The sequence below is a fragment of the Mycteria americana genome, chromosome 17 (genome assembly GCF_035582795.1).
Source record: "Mycteria americana isolate JAX WOST 10 ecotype Jacksonville Zoo and Gardens chromosome 17, USCA_MyAme_1.0, whole genome shotgun sequence".
Taxonomy (NCBI): domain Eukaryota; kingdom Metazoa; phylum Chordata; class Aves; order Ciconiiformes; family Ciconiidae; genus Mycteria; species Mycteria americana.
Window position 1 is genome coordinate 3,219,049 of NC_134381.1, and position 18,154 is coordinate 3,237,202.

An 18,154-nucleotide genomic window follows, 5' to 3' on the forward strand; every position below is an offset into this window, starting at 1 on the left:
CTTTTGCAAAGAGTCAAAAGAGGAAGCAGCGGAGCAGCAAACTGACAGCAGCTGCTTTGTAAAACCTTTAAAAAGAGGAGAAAGGCGGGGCTGGGGCCAGGCTCTGACTTGAACCCAGCCACAGGGACCACAAGGAGCACGTGGGCCAAGCTGCGATGTGTCAGGCAGTTCTCCCTTCCATTGCTCCACGCAATAAATAAAACGACAGCTTTGTGCCCATTCCAGTGCTAGCTTTGCAAGGGCATCAGTGCAACCTCGAAACTGCCCCAGGCATTGGCGTTGAGGCAAACAGAAATGTGAGGTTAACTCAGCTGTGTAATAAACAGAAAGCAGGCAAAACTCATCCGTTTGGTATTCTGTGCCTGGCAGTGCTAGCTGCCAAAATTAGAAGTGGGGAAACTCCTTGTTGCTGGGTTTACTTTGTATCTGAGCGCTGCAGGGTGGACCTGGGGTACTTCCCTACAAGCACGGGTCCGTCGGGTTGGGGCAGAGCGCGGGCACTCTGCCTGGTTCCTTCAGACTGCTCCTGCCTCCTCGTTCGCTCTCAGGCAGCACCCAGGACAGGAAAACATCTGCACATTTGGTTTTCCACCCGCAGGAGACTCTGGCTGGTTTGGTCTTTGCTGTGCAGGGAGATGGTGGGGGGTCCTTAGGTCTTTTGCCCGCAGAAGGCCAGAGTCAGTGTAGGTGACTGCACGCCCCTTCCCGACAGCCTCCCCATGGAAGATAACCAGCCCCCAGACTTTACAAAATACATGCCCGCTTTCTCCTTTCTGGTGCCACAAAGATGCATCCCTGAAACCAGAAGTTCTGAAGAAAAACCTGTTAGTCAGACCCAGGAGAGGTGCTTCTTTCAAGCTGTCCCCATCTGTTTCCCGATGATTTGGTCTAGGAATAAAAGTGCAACTCCTTTAAAGAAATGTTTTGGTTTGTGCGAGCTGGACCATTTATTGCAAGGCCATCTTGCCCCCACCGGAGGACTTCACCAGCCAGGCCTCTGTCTGCAGAACTAAAGGAATGACACCTTCTTGGTCTTGCAGGGGTATTTGGAGATGCATCTCTCCATCCTAGAGTTGTTTTAAGCAAAGTGCCAGAATTCCCTCATCTTCCTGCAGACTTTAGACTCCAGTTCAGATTTTGCTGGTCAGCAACTAGAATGCATCTGCAGATGTCCTGTAGTGACAGGACAAGGGGCAATGGTTTTAAACTGACAGAGGGTAGGTTTAGATTGCACGTAAGGAGGAAATGTTTTACGATGAGGGTGGTAAGACACTGAAACAGGTTGCCCAGAGAAGTTGTGGATGCCCCGTCATTGGAAATGTTCAAGGTCAGGCTGGATGGGGCTTTGAGCAACCTGATCTAGTGAAAGAAGTCCCTGCCTGTGGCAGGGGGATTGGACTCGGTGATCTTCAAAGGTCCCTTCCAACCCAAACCATTCTGTGATTCTTTGTTTTGCTTACATTTGGGCTGACAATGCTCTACTTTGCAACGGGGACACAGATTAAATTGCCAGAGTGCTGACAGCACTCCTCCCTCTGCTCTCACGTCTGCCTGGGAGGACAAGCAGCCTTTCATGCACTTCGCTGGTGAGGATTCGTGCAGCAGCGCAGCTTGCTGCAGTGCCGCAAACAAAACAGGTGCCCCACGCGTCCTCCTGTCTCAAAGAAATGCTGCATGTGGGATGCGCGGAGCAGCTGCTCACACTGTGGTGGTTGGCTGATTGCTCGTGCCCATGGGCTGGTCATGGTAGTTTATACCAATATCGCGACATATCATCAGCACCTTAGGATCTCCAGCAGCTACCGAGGAGCTGCCAGATCCTGCCGTGGTCAGGCCAGCCCTGCTTCGCTCCCGCAGAAACCACCCGGCGGCAGAGCAGCGTGCACCTCAAACTGCGCAGGGGTTGCCTTTGCAGCTGAGACATGGAGAGGGGAAATGAGGGACCCGAGGACGTTGCAGCAGCTCATGGCTGGGGATAGCGGAGCGCATCCGTTCTCTCATCTGGATGTCGGGGTTCAGGGGGGTCTGTCGACAGACCCAAGTGGTTTGAGGGGCTCTAAATCACATAGGTTTTGCCTCGATAGTTATACTAACTGGTGGGCAGATGCCAAAGGAGTTTCCGCGATGGGTTGGACTGACGCAGCTTTATACAATCCTGGAGCCTGGCTGCAGTTCTCACGAAGGACAAAGTCGGATATTTTCTCCACTCTGTAGCAGCTATCCTGAAAGTATGGGCCCGCAAAGGTCGAACCACAACAGGGAAAGGCCACTTCTCCTTTGTGAGGCTGTTTTTGGTTGCGTTTCCTGTTTTCATCGCTGTCTGCCAAGGATCAGCCTTGGCAGGGAGGGACGCCTCACGCACCTGCAGGAACCCCCACATTTGCTGCCACGCTGCCGTATTGGTGTTGACTGGAGCAGCGTGCCTTGGGGCCCTGCGGCCTGGCCGCCTTCCCCAGCGCTCAGCCGGCAGCCGCAGTGAGCTCCCCGGCACGGCGGGTGCTGCGGCCCCGGTGTCGGTGTCGGTGCCGGCGGGGGGTGCGCGGAGCCCGGGCTCCCCACGGCAGTAGCGGCGGAACCTTTGTGTGGCGGAGCGCGTTCCGCGGGGCGGGGAAGAGCGCCGGACCGCGCTGAGCTGGGGGACCCGAGAGCGGGGCGGAGCGGGGGGGAAGCTGTGGCGGGAGCGGGCCCGGCGGGGCCCGGCCAGGCCGTCATGTACGCGGGGCTGCAGGAGCTGGGGGTGGCCAATGGCGAGGACCTGAAGGAGACGCTGACCAACTGCACGGAGCCGCTGAAGGCCATCGAGCAGTTCCAGGTGGGGCGGGTCACCGTGGAGATGCCCGTGCGGCGGGGGTGCACCGGGGCCCTTGGCAGGGGCCGCCCATGAGGGGCCGGGGCTGTGGGGCGGGAGGGAGCACGAGAAGGCCCGAAGCGGGGTCTGTGTTTTGTGGGTTTTTTCCTCTTTTTTTACTTTTTAACCAGCATGTCTTTAGCAGCCCCTGCTGTCGTTTGCTGGCCAGCGGAGCCGCCAGTGGGGGCGGTTGCTCGTGGGGGGAGCTAACCCCCCACCTCCGTCCCTGTCCGGTGTTTGTGTTGGCAGACAGAAAATGGAGTGCTCCTGCCCTCGCTACAGTCGGCCCTGCCCTTCCTGGACCTGCACGGCACCCCCCGGCTGGAGTTTCACCAGTCGGTTTTTGACGAGCTGAGGGAGAAGCTGCTGGAGAGGGTCTCTGCCATCGCTTTGGAAGGGAAAGTTGAGGAGAGGTTTGTCGGCAGCCTTGTTGGTTATTCGCAGTGAGCTGGGAATTTTGTGTGAAAATCAGACACAGTGGACGAGTGACTTCTGCAAAGGACAGTTAGGTTCCTGGGGGATCAGGTTCCAGTGGCTTTGGGATGAGCCACTTTGGTCCTTTCCTGTAACGTGGTACTTAGTCTCTTCCTCTTACATGTTTTCAGATACAAGAAGCTGGAAGATCTCCTAGAGAAGAGCTTTTCCCTGGTCAAGATGCCTTCCATACAGCCTGTGGTAATGTGTGTCATGAAGCACTTGCCCAAGGTAAAACCACTCCGCCGGTTAGCCCGTTCCGTTACATCTCCGTTGTATAGCTTCTCTTAGCTGTGGTGTCGGCTGGCCTGCATGCTCCGTCTGCAGACCTTCTGCAAGTTTGTCGTTCAGTGTTAGGAACTGACTGAAGATTTACTACATTCTTGTATCTGGTAACAACTTAGTAGACTAATTCAAAAAGCATTTTACATTTTCGTAAGCAGATGAGACTATTTCCCTATTTTATTCAATACATGCAGCTTCCTAAAAGTAGTCAAGTTCACTGACAGGTGAATTTTTCCACAGCTGATTTGAAAATCTATGATAAGTGGAAAATAAGATTTGAAGAACGCAACTGGAAGTAAACAGGAGTGAGATTCAGGTCTGTGAAACAAAAATCTCTAGGAGTAGCCTTATTAAAAGCATCATATTGTACTTAAGGTAAAGGATTCAAAACTGCTACTAGAGCTTTTGTAACTTACTGAGTTTTGAAACATCACCCCAAATCTTAGTGTCTTAGGTTTAAAGAAGCCTGATGTTCTTTCTTTGAAAGAAATAAGGAAAAGCTTGGTGCATAACTTGGTTGTTGAAGAAGTTAAGTGTCTTAGGACTGGCTTGCTGTTACAGGAAAACCATAAGGGAAAAGATGAGTCTGTGATATTTGCTATTGTTGTGTAAATTACCAAACTGCCTGAGATAATGATTTGGATGTCTTCTGTAGTCGGTTCTTATTACTTGAACAGTCAGGCAGGTAAGCTGCTCTACACTTTGGTAACTCCTCTGTTGATCATAGGTCCCTGAGAAGAAGCTGAAGTTAGTAATGGCTGATAAGGATTTGTATAAAGCATGTGCAGTGGAGGTGAAGCGCCAGATTTGGCAGGATAACCAGGCTCTGTTTGGTGATGAGGTATCTCCACTGCTGAAGCAATATATCCTGGAGAAAGAAAATATTCTCTTCAGCAATGATATTTCTGTCTTGCACAATTTCTTCAGTCCATCTCCCAAAACAAGACGTCAAGGAGAGGTAAGGACAAGGAAACCTCTTACAACGTGCTTGTGAATGGAGTTCATTAGCTTTCAGTCAACCTCATCAAATAACAGTGTCCATTTCACCCACCCAACTTTGCTACTGAAGTTGTTTGGATAGACAAAGTATTTGCAAGAAAGACCAGGTCATTTTCTCTTACATATCTTGATGAAAGCAGCAGGAGTTATTTTAGTAGTTACTCAACGCTATGATTAATTGATTAATGTTCTAAGCTGTTTATGACCTTTTAAAAAAATAGCAAGGTGAGAAATTTTTTCCTTTATTGTGCAGTCTGGCTTTAATACCCCTCAGCTGTCCTGAAGGCTGAGCATCTCTATCAAATCAGTTTGCGTATCTTAAATTTCTTGGGATTTGGTTTTTTTTTTAGGAGGACATAGCTAAGCTGGGATTCAGAAAAGTTGCTCTTTGAATGGAATTACATGAGGTGGCTGAGCTGATCTAACGCTCAGCCACCAGAAGGGCAGGTGCTGCTTCTCCCCCCCCAGCCTGCAGCTCTGATGATTATCAGACCCTTCCATGAGCTGATTCAGCTCACTAATTGCTACAGAAGCTCTAGCAAATAAAACCAGTAAGTAGTTTTCCAAGACAGTGTGTTGGATCTGCTCAAAGAAGAGATCGGCTGGCACCAAAGCCGTTGCAAGGAGATGGGCTGGATCACACAGGCAGGATTGATGTGGGAGGGGACAGTGGCACAGGCGTTAGGAGGAGTGGGTCTCTTCTTGGCAACAGCAAGCCACTACAGCGGTTCAGCTACAATGTGTCACTTTACCTCAGGGGGCCTTTGCTCCAAAAGGGGAATACCAGAGTTTCTGTAAGGACCTTGCTATCGAGAATGCTAAGGAATTGCAGTGATAAGGCAGTATAAAGCTTTAATTTCAGAGAGGGTAGCACGTCTGTTACATGGGGGGTTTGGTTTGGTTCTGTTTTGCTTGCAAAAGCCCATTTAGTGTAAGTGCTGTGGTGCAATTTACTTCAGGTTTACACTGCAGGCTTGTGGTTTAACCCCAGCTGGCAACTAAGCACCACACATCCGCTGCCTCACTCCCCCCCCTGGTGGGATGGGGGGGAGGATCAGAAGGGTAAAAGAAAGGAACTTATGGGTTGAGATAAAAACAGTTTAATAATTAAAAAGAAATTAAAAAAAAAAGTAAGGAAAAAACCAACAAAGAGAGAGGAAAATAAAACCCAAGAAAACCAAGCGATGCAAATGAAAACAATTGCTCACCACCAACCGACCGATGCCCAGCCAGTCCCTGAGCAGTGGCCCCCCCGCCAACCTCCACCCCCAGTTTTATTGCCAAGCGTGACGCCATAGGGTGTGGGATGTCCCTTTGCTCAGCTGGGGTCAGCTGTCCCGGCCGTGTCCCCTCCCAGCCCCTTGTGCCCCCCAGCCCACTCGCTGGTGGGGGGGGGTGAGAGGCAGAACAGGCCTTGACTCTGTGTCAGCACTGCTCGGCAGGAACGAAAACATCCCTGGGTTATCAACGCTGTTTCCAGCCCAAATCCAAAACACAGCCCCATACTAGCGACTATGAAGAAAATTAACTCTGTCCCAGCCAAAACCAGTAGAAGCGTTCACCTTCATTCTCATGCCCATAGCCTGAAGGTAGATAGAAATACAAAAAGAATTCCAAAGAAAAGTGAGTTTTGTTCATGTTACAATGGTTAGAAATTATATTAATCAATAACAGGTACTGCTTCTTACCTGTTTCACGTAGCTGAGCACCTTATTTTACAAATGCTTCAGTTTCCTTTTTCAAGAGAGCCTTTTCTTGACATTCTTTATTCTTTCATTATGGCTGTGAAAGATTGGGTGAACATCTCTTGAACAGACGCTGTTGGAAATCTTGGTGTAAAATAGTTCATTTTCAGGAACTCATGTCAATGTGGATGTTTCAATCGTGGTAAATCACGTAGAAGAATTAATTTACATTTTGTGTGTGTGAAATAGTAGTATCTCTTGATATTGAGTGCACATTTTTTCCACTTCTGAGTTTAGGTGGTTCAGAAGCTGACCCAGATGATTGGGAAGAACGTGAAGCTCTACGATATGGTGTTGCAGTTTCTGAGAACCTTGTTCCTTCGGACAAGGAACGTTCATTACTGCACGCTACGGGCAGAGCTCCTGATGTCGCTGCATGACCTGGAAATCAGTGAAATCTGCACCGTTGACCCCTGTCATAAGGTATTGATCATGTGGGACAGATAGGAGTATTACTGGAGATTTTTCTGTTTCGCCCACTCCTGTGCATACCTGCTGCCCTGCAGGACTTCAGCCCAGAGAAGATGACTCCTCTCTGTGAAGAGAGTTCAGACCTTGAATCCAAAAGTCATCTTATATTCCTTGGAACTTCAGGTGAAAATTTCATCTTGGTTAACCAGCAGCTTGCTTTCATTTCATAACCCATAAATCATTCAAATTTATAGTACTTGTGCAGTGTTAAAAACAATGTCTAATCTGACCTATGTAGATGCTGCAAAAAATAATAGAAGACATTAGCTAGCCCCAGGTTCTTACTCAAAGCTTGCTTCCCTCCCTGTTGTGCCTGGCGTGATATGCTCCATCTGTCAGTAAACTGTGTGTGTAACATTAAATACTTTGGATCTGGAATTATGAGAAAACATCAAACTATTAAAATATTGGGGGGGTGACAGACATGTTAATGTCACACCAGGATCTTGTTACTGGTCCTTTGTCCATAGTTAGCATCATTCTGATCTAGAACAAGGCTTTTTCTCTTAAGTAATGTTGCTAAGTTTTATGTGTATTCTGCTTATAGAGATTATGTCTTAGAGTGATGATAAATGTTACTGCATACTTTTTTTAATGTCTTCTGATCAAGAGTCCCAAAATCGGTATACAGACAGTGACTGAATAGAAAAGGGCAATTCTTGTTCAAGTTACAGATCATTTTCAGCAACCTCATTTTGCCACTGCAAAATGCAGTGACTGCTGCAAGGAGAGTAAGCCACAATGAAAGCCGTTCAGAAAAATCAGCAAGTTTGTCAAAAAAATAATCTTTTTTGACAGCTGAAATGTTGGGGGAAAATATATGTTGTTGTTTGAAAGGGGAAAAAAGCCCTTAATTTGGGGTCAAATAAAACGTTTCACTTGTCTTTTTCCATTTTGATAATACAGCTCTAAAGCAGAAGCACCTCCACTGTTAATATCCCCTACTTAGAGGGTGGGAGTGGTATTGCAATGGCTAAAATATGGCTAAATTATTATTGCCAAGTGATGCTGCTTCTTTCTCAGCCTCCTACTTGTGTAAATTCATGTTGATCAGGTGTGCTGGAGAGCAGTATATTAATTGCTGCTCCTTAATTGCCAGGGAATGCCTTTCCTGGGAGGGGAGAAAGTACGCCAGGTTAACTAACGTACATTGGTATCTCTGACCTCCTTTTGGGATGTTTGTATTTCTGACCTCCTCTGTATTTGTGACCAGCTTGGTACCATACCTAAGTATATTAATAAAGCATATTAATTCCAGCTATTTGGAGGTCATTCTGAGCCTGTTTTCTCTGACATCGTGTATTTTATTGCTGGTTTAACGAGTTGCTGTAGTTCATAAAGCTTTCTTCTTTTTTGTAACAGTTCACCTGGTGCCTTGATGCTTGCATTCGGGAGAAGTTTGTGGACAACAAGAGAGCTCGGGAATTGCAAGGGTTTCTGGATGGAGTGAAGAAAGGACAAGAACAAGTGTTGGGGTAAGGCTCTCGAGCTGTTTATTGAGAAACTGAAAATGGGTTCCTGGCAGTCACAACATCTGACGGGTATTGGAGGTGATAATTCTTCCCTAGAGCCAGCTAACAGCCAGTAGATCTTTTGTGCGGTCAAATCCAGTAAATTCATGAACATTAATGCACTAGGGCACAACCAGGCATGTTCTGGTGACATAGCTTGTACTGCTTAAGTTATCACCCTTGAGTCTCCCCTGTGGCCTGGTAACTGACTGGGGGAGATCTCCTGCTTGATTTCAGTGCAGGAGACCTTTAGTAATTGTTTCAGATAACATGCTCTTTCAAGTCAAAGAAATAACATTCATGGTGTTTTTACAAGGCAGGAGAAGGTTCATCGGGTGGACACCTGTAGGTGACAAAAGACAGAAATTCAGGTTTTACATTGTCATAGTAAGGGTATTGTTATGGTACTTGCCCTGTGTCTACCTCTCTTCTTAAGCATGGCAGTGTGTGTGTGTTTATAAAAATATAGTGTACACACACTACTTCGATGTTACATCTGATAGTTGACAGAATTACAACAAAGAAGAGGCTCAAACATCTTACTCTAGTGAAACATGTTCTCAAGAAGCTGGTGTCCTACAGCTGGATATGGAACTGTACAATAGGGTTGTTTGTTATGTATGACACGTATTTGATTTTTACTTCTTCTCAGGGACTTATCAATGATCTTGTGTGATCCCTTTGCCATTAACACCTTAGCCTTGAGTACCATAAGGCACCTGCAAGACCTGGTTGGGCAGGACACCTTACCCAGGGTGAGTGTCGCAGCTTGTGTACCTAATCTGAACTATAGTCTTAACTGAATAGCATTCATCAACAAAGGACTGGCACCGTAGAAGTGCGATTAAGTTCTCAAATGCACGTGTAAATTGAAATAAGGGAAACATGATACTGCCTATCCATTTGTAGCACATACCTTAGAGCTCTGCAGGAGCACTATTTGGAGATGGGCATTTTGGAGCTCTCCGAATTGACAACGAATTCTTTGCATGGCTCATTCTATCCTAACAGCTATGCATATATAGGATCATATATAGAATACGTGCCTCCCTGCTTTGTCCTTCCATCAGTTTGCCTAACAGCAGCAGCCTTTTTTCCCTGCCACAGTAAGTGCGATGGATTAGTTTACACTGTTCTGGTCCGTTGGCTGCGATATAATACAGTTCCTGCAAGTAGTGTCTGCAGGAGGTGCTTAAATGTTAAAGGAGGGTAGCCTTACAGGTCTGTGAACAGTGTGAGGCATTTGCTGTTTTATCTCTGAGTTGTTAAATTTTATTGTTGGATTGAATAACTTCCTCATGACAGTTTAAGAGTGAAAATTGTTTAGGTTTCAGGGCACAATATAAATGAAAAACCATTGTCGTTCTTACACATGCTTTCTCTTTCTTACTTCTGCTGAGATGACTTGATTTGTCCTGTCACATGTTATATTTCAGTATACTAATTTGGCTGGACGCATTTAAAAACAATGTCATGATCAGATCGGCTGCATACTTCTTGGCGCATTATAAAATGTTATAAAAACCCACAAACCCTCAGGTGTGTCTGTTATTTGATTCCCATTTGAGGAATCAGTTGTCAATTAAATTGGAGAACTGAATGCCTCTAGCAGTCTTTGATAAATCTGCTAATCCAGGAGAGCTTTGAATGTAAACCACTACTTCCAAATAAATATCTATATGTGCAGCTTGTGGAAGATCAAAATAGCTGTTTTTCTTCTCCCCTTAAAATTCGAGGAAAGCCCAGATCTGCTGCTGCTCCTTAGGATGCTGTCTTTGGGACAGGGGGCCTGGGACATGATTGACAGTCAAGTCTTCAAGGAACCAAAAATGGTGAGCCATTTTGATGTTTAAAATTTAACACATTCAATTAAACAAATTTAGACTTGTTTATTATTTTATTGCATCCCTGATTTAACATTCGTTCTGCGTACCTCTCATCATAGCTTTCTTGGAAAAAGCATGTAAATGGTCACAGAGCAGCAGCTCAAGTGGACATGCTGTAAGCTTTGTTTACCTGCTTTTTTATTTACGTGAATGCCTGGCCCTTACTGTTTTAAAATCGGACCGTACCTCTGCTAAATTCTGCACTGGTTGCTCATTGTTCCTGGGAACTTCTACACAACTGACAAGTTTGTAAAACACATCTTGTATGAGGAAAGCAGGATTTCAGAGGCTGGTCTGAAACTCTGGTAGCAGTGTAGCAGCTTTTCATTGACATGAAAAATGTTTTCCCCTTCTGGCTATCTGTTGTAGCAATTTTCTGTAGTGCCACATTCACTACAATCTTGCTATGCTTTGGAAATACTTTGCCCGATATTATACGCAGCCCTGGTGTAGTTTGGGAGCAGGTATCTTCAGCTGATGGCAGGAGGGCTAACCGTGGTGTTGCACAGCAGGACTGTTGCTCAGGCAAAATTTGCTGTTTCTGTTCTGAACTGTAAAGCAGCAAGTGTCTACCTAGGGGGACATTTGAAGTCTCCAAAATGTATATTACTGGCTGATTGCACGTTTAAATTACCACAGGAAGGGTGTGCGTTAATACTCAGATTGTAACACTGAAAGTGACCGAAACTCCAGGAGTAGCACAATGATTGACTTGCAGAGGTGCTCTCGTGAGTCTCTTGGGAAGAAACTTTGAACATTTTTCCTAAAGGGAATCTCCAAATCTGTATTTAAAATCTGTTTTATTTGTGATTGCCACAAGCTGTAACCTCCCACTCTGTGAATCTGATACAACGTAGGTTGATCTGCCTTGTGTGAGGAGATGCTCTTTATTGTTGCTATTCTAGCTGTACATTGATCCCTGTCAGTTTAGGGAATGAACAAAATGATTTGTAATTGTTGATAAAAGCCGTTTGGTACCATCCTTAACATGCAGTGCTTGCAGCAGTATTGGGAAAGTTCTCTCAGAAGAAATGCTATGTAATTGTCAAAAGAAAGAATTTGAGCAGGAGTATTTCTGTACGTGAGGTGAAGTACAGTTTTCCTCATTACCAGTGGAACACGTGGGAGGGAATTATTCAAGAATTTTGACTGGAACTGGATGTCTGAAAGCTTGTTTTCCTAAGTGTAGGATGGGGCTCATAATACTGCCTCACTATTTGTTACGGCACTCTAGGACCATTAGGTGGCATGAACTGATTGATGAAAGCATTGTTCTTTTCCCTCTGTTCTTCCATCCCTCTAAGGAAGCTGAGTTGATCACAAAGTTCTTGCCTATGCTGATGTCCTTTGTGGTGGATGACTACACGTTCAATGTAGATCAGAAACTGCCCTCGGAGGAGAAGGGACCAATTCCCTACCCCAGCACCATTCCTGAAGCTTTCACCAAGTACGTAATCTGCCTTAGTGACTTTGTACATACAGTCTTGTTACCAAAGCAAAACATCCAGGAGCCAGCCAACACTGGCAAGAAAATACACTGCATGTGGTAAAGTGAAGACTTTCTTGGGGTAAGATTTAGTCCCAGTTGATCAAGCCTGAAATTTTCCTTTAGCAGAACAGGTTTCCACCGTGATTCCTCAAATAAAATTTATCTACATAAAATAATATTTCTTGTAATGACCATTCTTTTGGCAGATTGAATATGAAAGTATTTGGCATTACTGCTTTCAAATATGCTGCTTGTGTAGCTTCCCAAGCAGTGAATGATGAGTGTTTGAGTGATATTTGGGTGCAGCTGGACGAGTGCCCATGCTTGGTTCTGAAGAGTGCTGTTTTAAATTGTAAAGTTGGCATTTTTGTCACAAAGACACTCATTCTCTGTTGATAACCGAGCACTCCAGAGACGTCAAAAAGATAAATAAAACCTCTGTGTGCTCTGTTGTATTCAGATCTTGCACTAATTTCCAACACAGTTCTTATCTGTATGCCAGGATCTGGAGTACTGTATCCCGGTAGTTGTACTCTCCTCTATGACAGTGTTGATTTTTGACCTTTGGGAAACTAAAACAAAACAGTGTTGGACTTGGTATCATTTTTTAGTATTTAGGCTTCTTCTAAAACCCATTTTGAATAGCACTTCTATCATTAATACTATTATAAATGTTCACAGTCAAATCCAGCTGTTTGATTGTGAGACAGCACAATGTTTGCTGGATGGTAAATTTTTCTGGACCATGGTAGTGAACATAGTGATGATCATCTACTCAGTCACTGAGTAGCGGCTCTTCAGTGCGTTTGAGGTTAGCCACTGCTGTAACTGCTTGATTGCTATCCAATGGTATTTTAAACCCTCTTTTTAAAAGAAAAAAAAAAATCTGTTTTAGCTTTATTGATTCAGAAACTTTGCTTCTGCCATAACAGATTCTTGCAGGAGAACAGAATAGCTTGTGAGATTGGGCTGTATTACATTCTTCACATCACTAAACAGAGGAACAAGAATGCTTTCCTTAGGCTCCTGCCAGCACTAGGTAAGTTTTTGCCTCGTCTTCTATTCTATAGCTATTTGCCTTGTACCGGACACCCAGGTGGCAAGTAAAACTGGAGTAAAAGTGATTTCAGAGTCAAAGACGTAATGTTCTGCCTTTGGCTGTTCAGGTGACTTGGTTGTAAGGCCCTGCAGAAGCGTTTGGTTTTGTCTGCAATTCGGATACTTTTCTGCTGATCCAAGAATTTAGCGATAGTGGCTGAAGGTCAGTAGTTCCTTAGATCAAAGGCTGGATTAACAATGGGGTTCACTGAGAACTGTTTGGAATTAATCTGAAAGATAAAAGAGCAGGTGGCTTAATTCTGCTGCTGCTCATAGTAATTGCATGTGGCCAGAAATTCTTGGGACTTGGCTTTGTGTGGTGAAAAAACCTGTAACAAAACGGGACTGAACACAGCCTTAAATTCTTCCCAGGGATTACCTTCTTCACTGACTTCTCTGGGGTAAGTTGCATGAGAGCTCTGAAGCAATCTTAGGAATTGCAGCTCCCAGTAATGGTGGGAGGGATTCACTTCCCACTCCCTCACCCCAGCTCTGGTGTTTTTTGAACCCTTTGCTGAACCGTCAGCTCACTTACATGAGTAAGTTTTCCACTGGTAAGTGACTTGTATCTGCTTGCTACGGTGTCTGAGAAGTGCAAGGAGGTGGATGTGGCCGTGAACAGAGGATGGAGGAGAAGGATAGTGGGGGGCTTTGTGATTTTGGCAGGAGCAAGCTACTCTGTGACTTCAGCCTTGGTGGAGACATGGGCTTTCTACATATTCTTCTTACCCCTCTGCTTCTAATCTTTTATGTCTGGAAGATCAAAGTCACTTGCCTTGGCTACCTGTTTTAAAAGCCACTAAGGAAATCTCACTGCAAAGTTTTCAGCAGGAACATCTGCTGTGTAGTCAGGTTTTGGCACGTCCTTGTCAGTCTCAGTCTCTTTCCTTTTCATGTTGTATAGTTGAGACATTCAGTGACTTGGCCCTCAGTGATATTTTTCTGCATCTGCTTACTGGTAACCTCACGCTGCTGGGCGATGAATTTGCACTCGAGGAGTTCTGCACCAGTCTCTTTGATGGCTTCTTTCTCACTGCCTGCTCAAGGTAAATCTGATTTTCCTCAAGGGAAGTGAGTTTACGGGATAGCTGAGAGAGGTTATACTACTTTGAACTATAGTTTAATAGTTCAGCAAACTCTTCACGTATAGTGGAAATATTAGCCTGATGCTGTTTTTCTTTAAAGAAAGGCTTATATTTTGTGATCAAGTTTTTTATCAGCAGAATTGTTAAGTGTTGGTTATAAGTTATTACCTATACTGTAATTCATTATTTGTAAGTTGGAGTTGCAAAAGTCAATATCCTTCATGCTTTGCAGTAGCTGTGAATATGAAGGGTTAACTTCAGCTCTTTGCAGGATCAGCTGCACACAGAAAATCTATTTGTATCTGTTAATTCTGTTAAGTCAGTGTGGTTCAACTGGTGGCCTGCAGACCAGATCTAACTTCCAGTAGGCTTCCCCAAAAGTGATTAGAACTGCTGTTCAGGCATAGCAGCATGTGCTGCTGCTGCTACCACTTCCTCCACACGTACGGAGGGGCAGACATCCTCCTGCATCTGCATGTGGCCTAACAGAGAGACCAGCTGCTGCCACGTGCTACAGTCTGTGCTTAAAATCTCCCCCTCCTTCCTCGTGGTTGCTACAGTTAGTCCACTCCTGTTGAATAATTACATGAATTGCTTGAAAATCTAAGGCAGGGTTAGTGCTTTGTAGCACACAGGCTACGATTCCCAGGTATTTTGGAAAATTATAACAAAGCTGCTGGTCTGTGGGTGTGTGGATTAGTCTGGTAGTGTTGCTGTAGCTTTCTTGTTCTCAAGATGGTGTTTGTTTATATCAGTTACTCTGCTTTAAAATTGCTTTTTGCAGAAAGGAGAATGTACATAGACATGTGCTAAGACTCCTGCTTCATCTGCATCACAAAGTGGCGCCTGCCAAATTAGAGTCTCTCCAGAAGGCTTTGGAACCCACCAAACAGGTAAGAAGGAAAGCATGAGAAAGGGAAAATTGCAAATGAAACCAGCTGCCTTTCCAGACGTTGCTTAACGGAACATGAGCTCTGCTTTCCAAGTGTACCAAGCTGTGTCTTAATTACTGGGTAACTTCCTCTTTCTGTGTTGGTTTGTGTTAAAACACACAGGGTAATTGCATACTTAAGTGTTCGAGCTAGTAGCAGCTAGAATGAAGTCTGACTTTTCTGGTTTTCCCCTCCCTAATTCTCATTGTGCAGAGTGGGGAAGCTGTGAAGGAGCTTTATAACCAACTCACTGAGAAACTGGAGCTTCGCAAGCCAAGTCCAGCCGAAGTGACTGAGACTCCCTCCATGGAACTGCCCTTGCCCACTGTGCCCACACCAGCCTCACGCTGAGCTATATCTGTAGTGCAAGAGTGAGACAGGAGAAGAATTAACCCAGTGCTCTGCAGCGTGAAGGCACTGTACTGCCTTTCAAGTGTCTCTGCCTGCAGGGTGGAAACAAAAAAAAGCCACTGAAACTCTTTCAGGAAACACTGCAGTTTACCCAACTCACTGGCTCTTGCTGGTTAGAAAACTCTGTAAGCAGTGCATTGCAAAGGTTTACTTTTCTTAAAGATAGCTGAGTGTCTTCTTGTAGATCCACTTAAAATCTGACTGTACTTTTTTTTTTTCCAAAAGAAAACACATATTTTTAAGCTTGGCATCTTGTATTTTTAAACTCTACTTTAAGAACTGATAAATGAGTGTTTAACTCCATTATGGTAGAGCAGGTAGTGTGAACTCCTGAAGGCTAACCATAGTTTTCTTCAGCCGTTAGTTTGCTCGTCTGGGTCTTTGGAGAAGATGCTCAACAGAAGGAAATGTCAGAGGAGATAAGCTCCACTGATACAATTTTCCTGTTTGAGGTTCTAGCTCTTTTGGTACATGGTAAGACATGCTGCATTAGTCAGAGATGTCCACCACTGTCAGTAGACCAAGAACCAGTGAACAGCCATCTTCTCAGCTAGGCTCTTACAAAGAAGGCCAGAAACGGAATCATTCTCTCTCCTTTTCTCCCCACTTTTCTCCAAAGGAGTAGCTTGAAATGAATCCTGGAGCCAGTGAAGAAAACAAAGACTAGCATGTTCCCAAATGACAATAGGATTTGAGTGTAGGTGGAGTGCAATTCTGTCTTTGAAAAAACAGGCTGTTCTTCATGGCTCATTTGTGTCGTTCTCTGTACTCTTACAGTGAATTCCTGTTCTGCTTTTATTGCTGCCTCAGAGTAAGCCTCAGGTAGAGCGTGCAGGAAGATGGGCATGGGAGAAGAATGAGTTGAGTGAGTTTACAACGGACTTTACACAGCAGGTACAATATGCCTGAAAAGAATCTCGCCAGTTCTCTGTAAGCAGGAAGCTGCCTACATGAATTATTCTGAATCGCAGAATAATTCAGGTTGGAAGGGACCTCTGAGGGTCTGTCATCCACCCCCTGACTCAGAGCAAGGCCAGCCTAGGTGAGGTTGCTCAAGAGCAGGAATTTGTATTTTCCTTTGTTGAGTTTCATGAGGTTTGTCAGCCATTTCTCCAGCCTGCTGAGGGAGGGAGGTCCCTTTGAAGAGCAGCCCTGCCCAGCGTATCAGCCATGCCCACAACTTGGTATCATTTGCAAACTTGCTGAAGGCGTATTCTGTCTTCAGGTAGTAAATAGAGGCATTAAACAATATTAGCCCCATTAATGACCCCTGAGGAATGCCATGAGTAATGGGCTGCCAGTTGGACTTTGTGCTGTTGATCAGAACCCTCTGAGCCCGGTGTCCTGCCAGTTTTCCATGCAGCTATCTGAACTGTATCAAAACGATTTGGCTATATGGATTCTTCAGACAGATGTGCCAAAAGCTGTTTGAAGTCAAGGTAAGCTACTCACTGCACTCCTCCCATCCACCAAGCCAGGCATCTCTTCGTAGAAGGTTATTGGGTTTGTCAGGCACAATTAACCCTTGGAATTTACCCATCCATGCCGGCCATGCCCTGTCACTGTCTTGTCTGTCATGGATATGATGGATATTTTTTTTTCCCCATCACCCCTTGTTTCCTGGGACTTGAGCACTCCCAGTGCCAAGTCATGCTCATGAGACTTTTCCATTTCCTGAAGCCGTGGCCAAAAAAAAAAAGAGAAAGAAACAGACACTAGTTAAGTAGAGCTGGAAATCCCTCCCCAAAGCTGCTGACTTCCTCTTTGCATGGTTGTCTTCCTCCTGAGCTCTCATGTGCTGCGCAAGGAAAGTGAGTGTTGCCTCTTTTCATCGCCTCCGTGCTTCATTTCTCGTTTTCTGCAGGGAATTGTCTGTATCTTGTGAGAGAGCTGGGAAGGTGGGTTAGGTTTGTGTATGAGACAAGGGCACTGTCCTCTGGTCCACACTGCCTTTGTGCACCTTAACTCCTGGGGTCCGTATTGCCTTTGGTAGGCTCTCGGCACTTCTGGCATTGGACTTGTTGGAAACAGGAACTGGGTATAACAATTGGGTCTTTCTTGCAAAGTTTTGTTTTTAAACTGTTTAAACTGCCATGGTAACTTACACAAAATAACATCCCACGCTACTGGCGAACCTTTTGCAATGAATGTACTCGGGCCCATGCTCTGCTCAGACTCGAGGGTTATTTTAGGTTTGTGTTGGCGATTCTCTCTGTCACTAAAGGTTTCCCTTGTATCGCGTGCTGACTCGGTACTCTCTTGCAGCATGAACTTCTAATTCAGGCTGACTGTGTGATTTACTACTTGGTAGAAAGACCTCTTGTGTTTCAGCCTGTACCCACAGTACTGAGATAACATGCTGGTGATGTTTTTCCAGGTTTTTAGATCCACAAAGAATCATAGAATCATAGAATTGTTTAGGTTGGAAAAGACCTTTAAGATCATCGAGTCCAACCGTTAACCTAGCACTGCCCAGCCCACCGCTACACCGTGTCCCTAAGCACCTCACCCAAACGTCCTTTAAATACCTCCAGGGATGGGGACTCCACCACTTCCCTGGGCAGCCTGTTCCAATGCTTGACCACCCTTTCAGTGAAGAAATTTTTCCTAATATCCAATCTAAACCTCCCCTGGCGCAACTTGAGGCCATTTCCTCTTGTCCTATCACTTGTTACTTGGGAGAAGAGACCGACCCCCACCTCGCTACAACCTCCTTTCAGGCAGTTGTAGAGAGCGATGAGGTCTCCCCTCAGCCTCCTTTTCTCCAGGCTAAACAACCCCAGGTCCCTCAGCTGTTCCTCATCATGGTGCTTGAGACCCTTCACCAGCTTCGTTGCCCTTCTTTGAAACTGAGAAATCCCAGAAATTGAATCCCAGGGCAGACACTGGCCGTTGCCTGTGCTGGGTTCTGCTCTGGGGT

The 18,154-nt window shown here is 45.4% G+C and overlaps 1 protein-coding gene across 1 annotated transcript; it reads left to right on the forward strand.

Annotated features, from left to right (window-relative positions):
- Window positions 1-2,652: 2,652 nt before the first annotated feature.
- Window positions 2,653-17,480, forward strand: NELFB (negative elongation factor complex member B). Its single transcript, XM_075519663.1, has 13 exons — window positions 2,653-2,812; window positions 3,098-3,261; window positions 3,454-3,553; window positions 4,335-4,565; window positions 6,589-6,774; window positions 8,185-8,297; window positions 8,986-9,088; window positions 10,070-10,165; window positions 11,524-11,666; window positions 12,641-12,747; window positions 13,711-13,852; window positions 14,676-14,784; window positions 15,037-17,480. The coding sequence occupies exons 1-13, from the start codon at window positions 2,711-2,713 to the stop codon at window positions 15,172-15,174; spliced, it is 1,734 nt and encodes a 577-aa protein (XP_075375778.1). The 5' UTR covers window positions 2,653-2,710; the 3' UTR covers window positions 15,175-17,480.
- The last annotated feature ends 674 nt before the right edge of the window (window positions 17,481-18,154 follow it).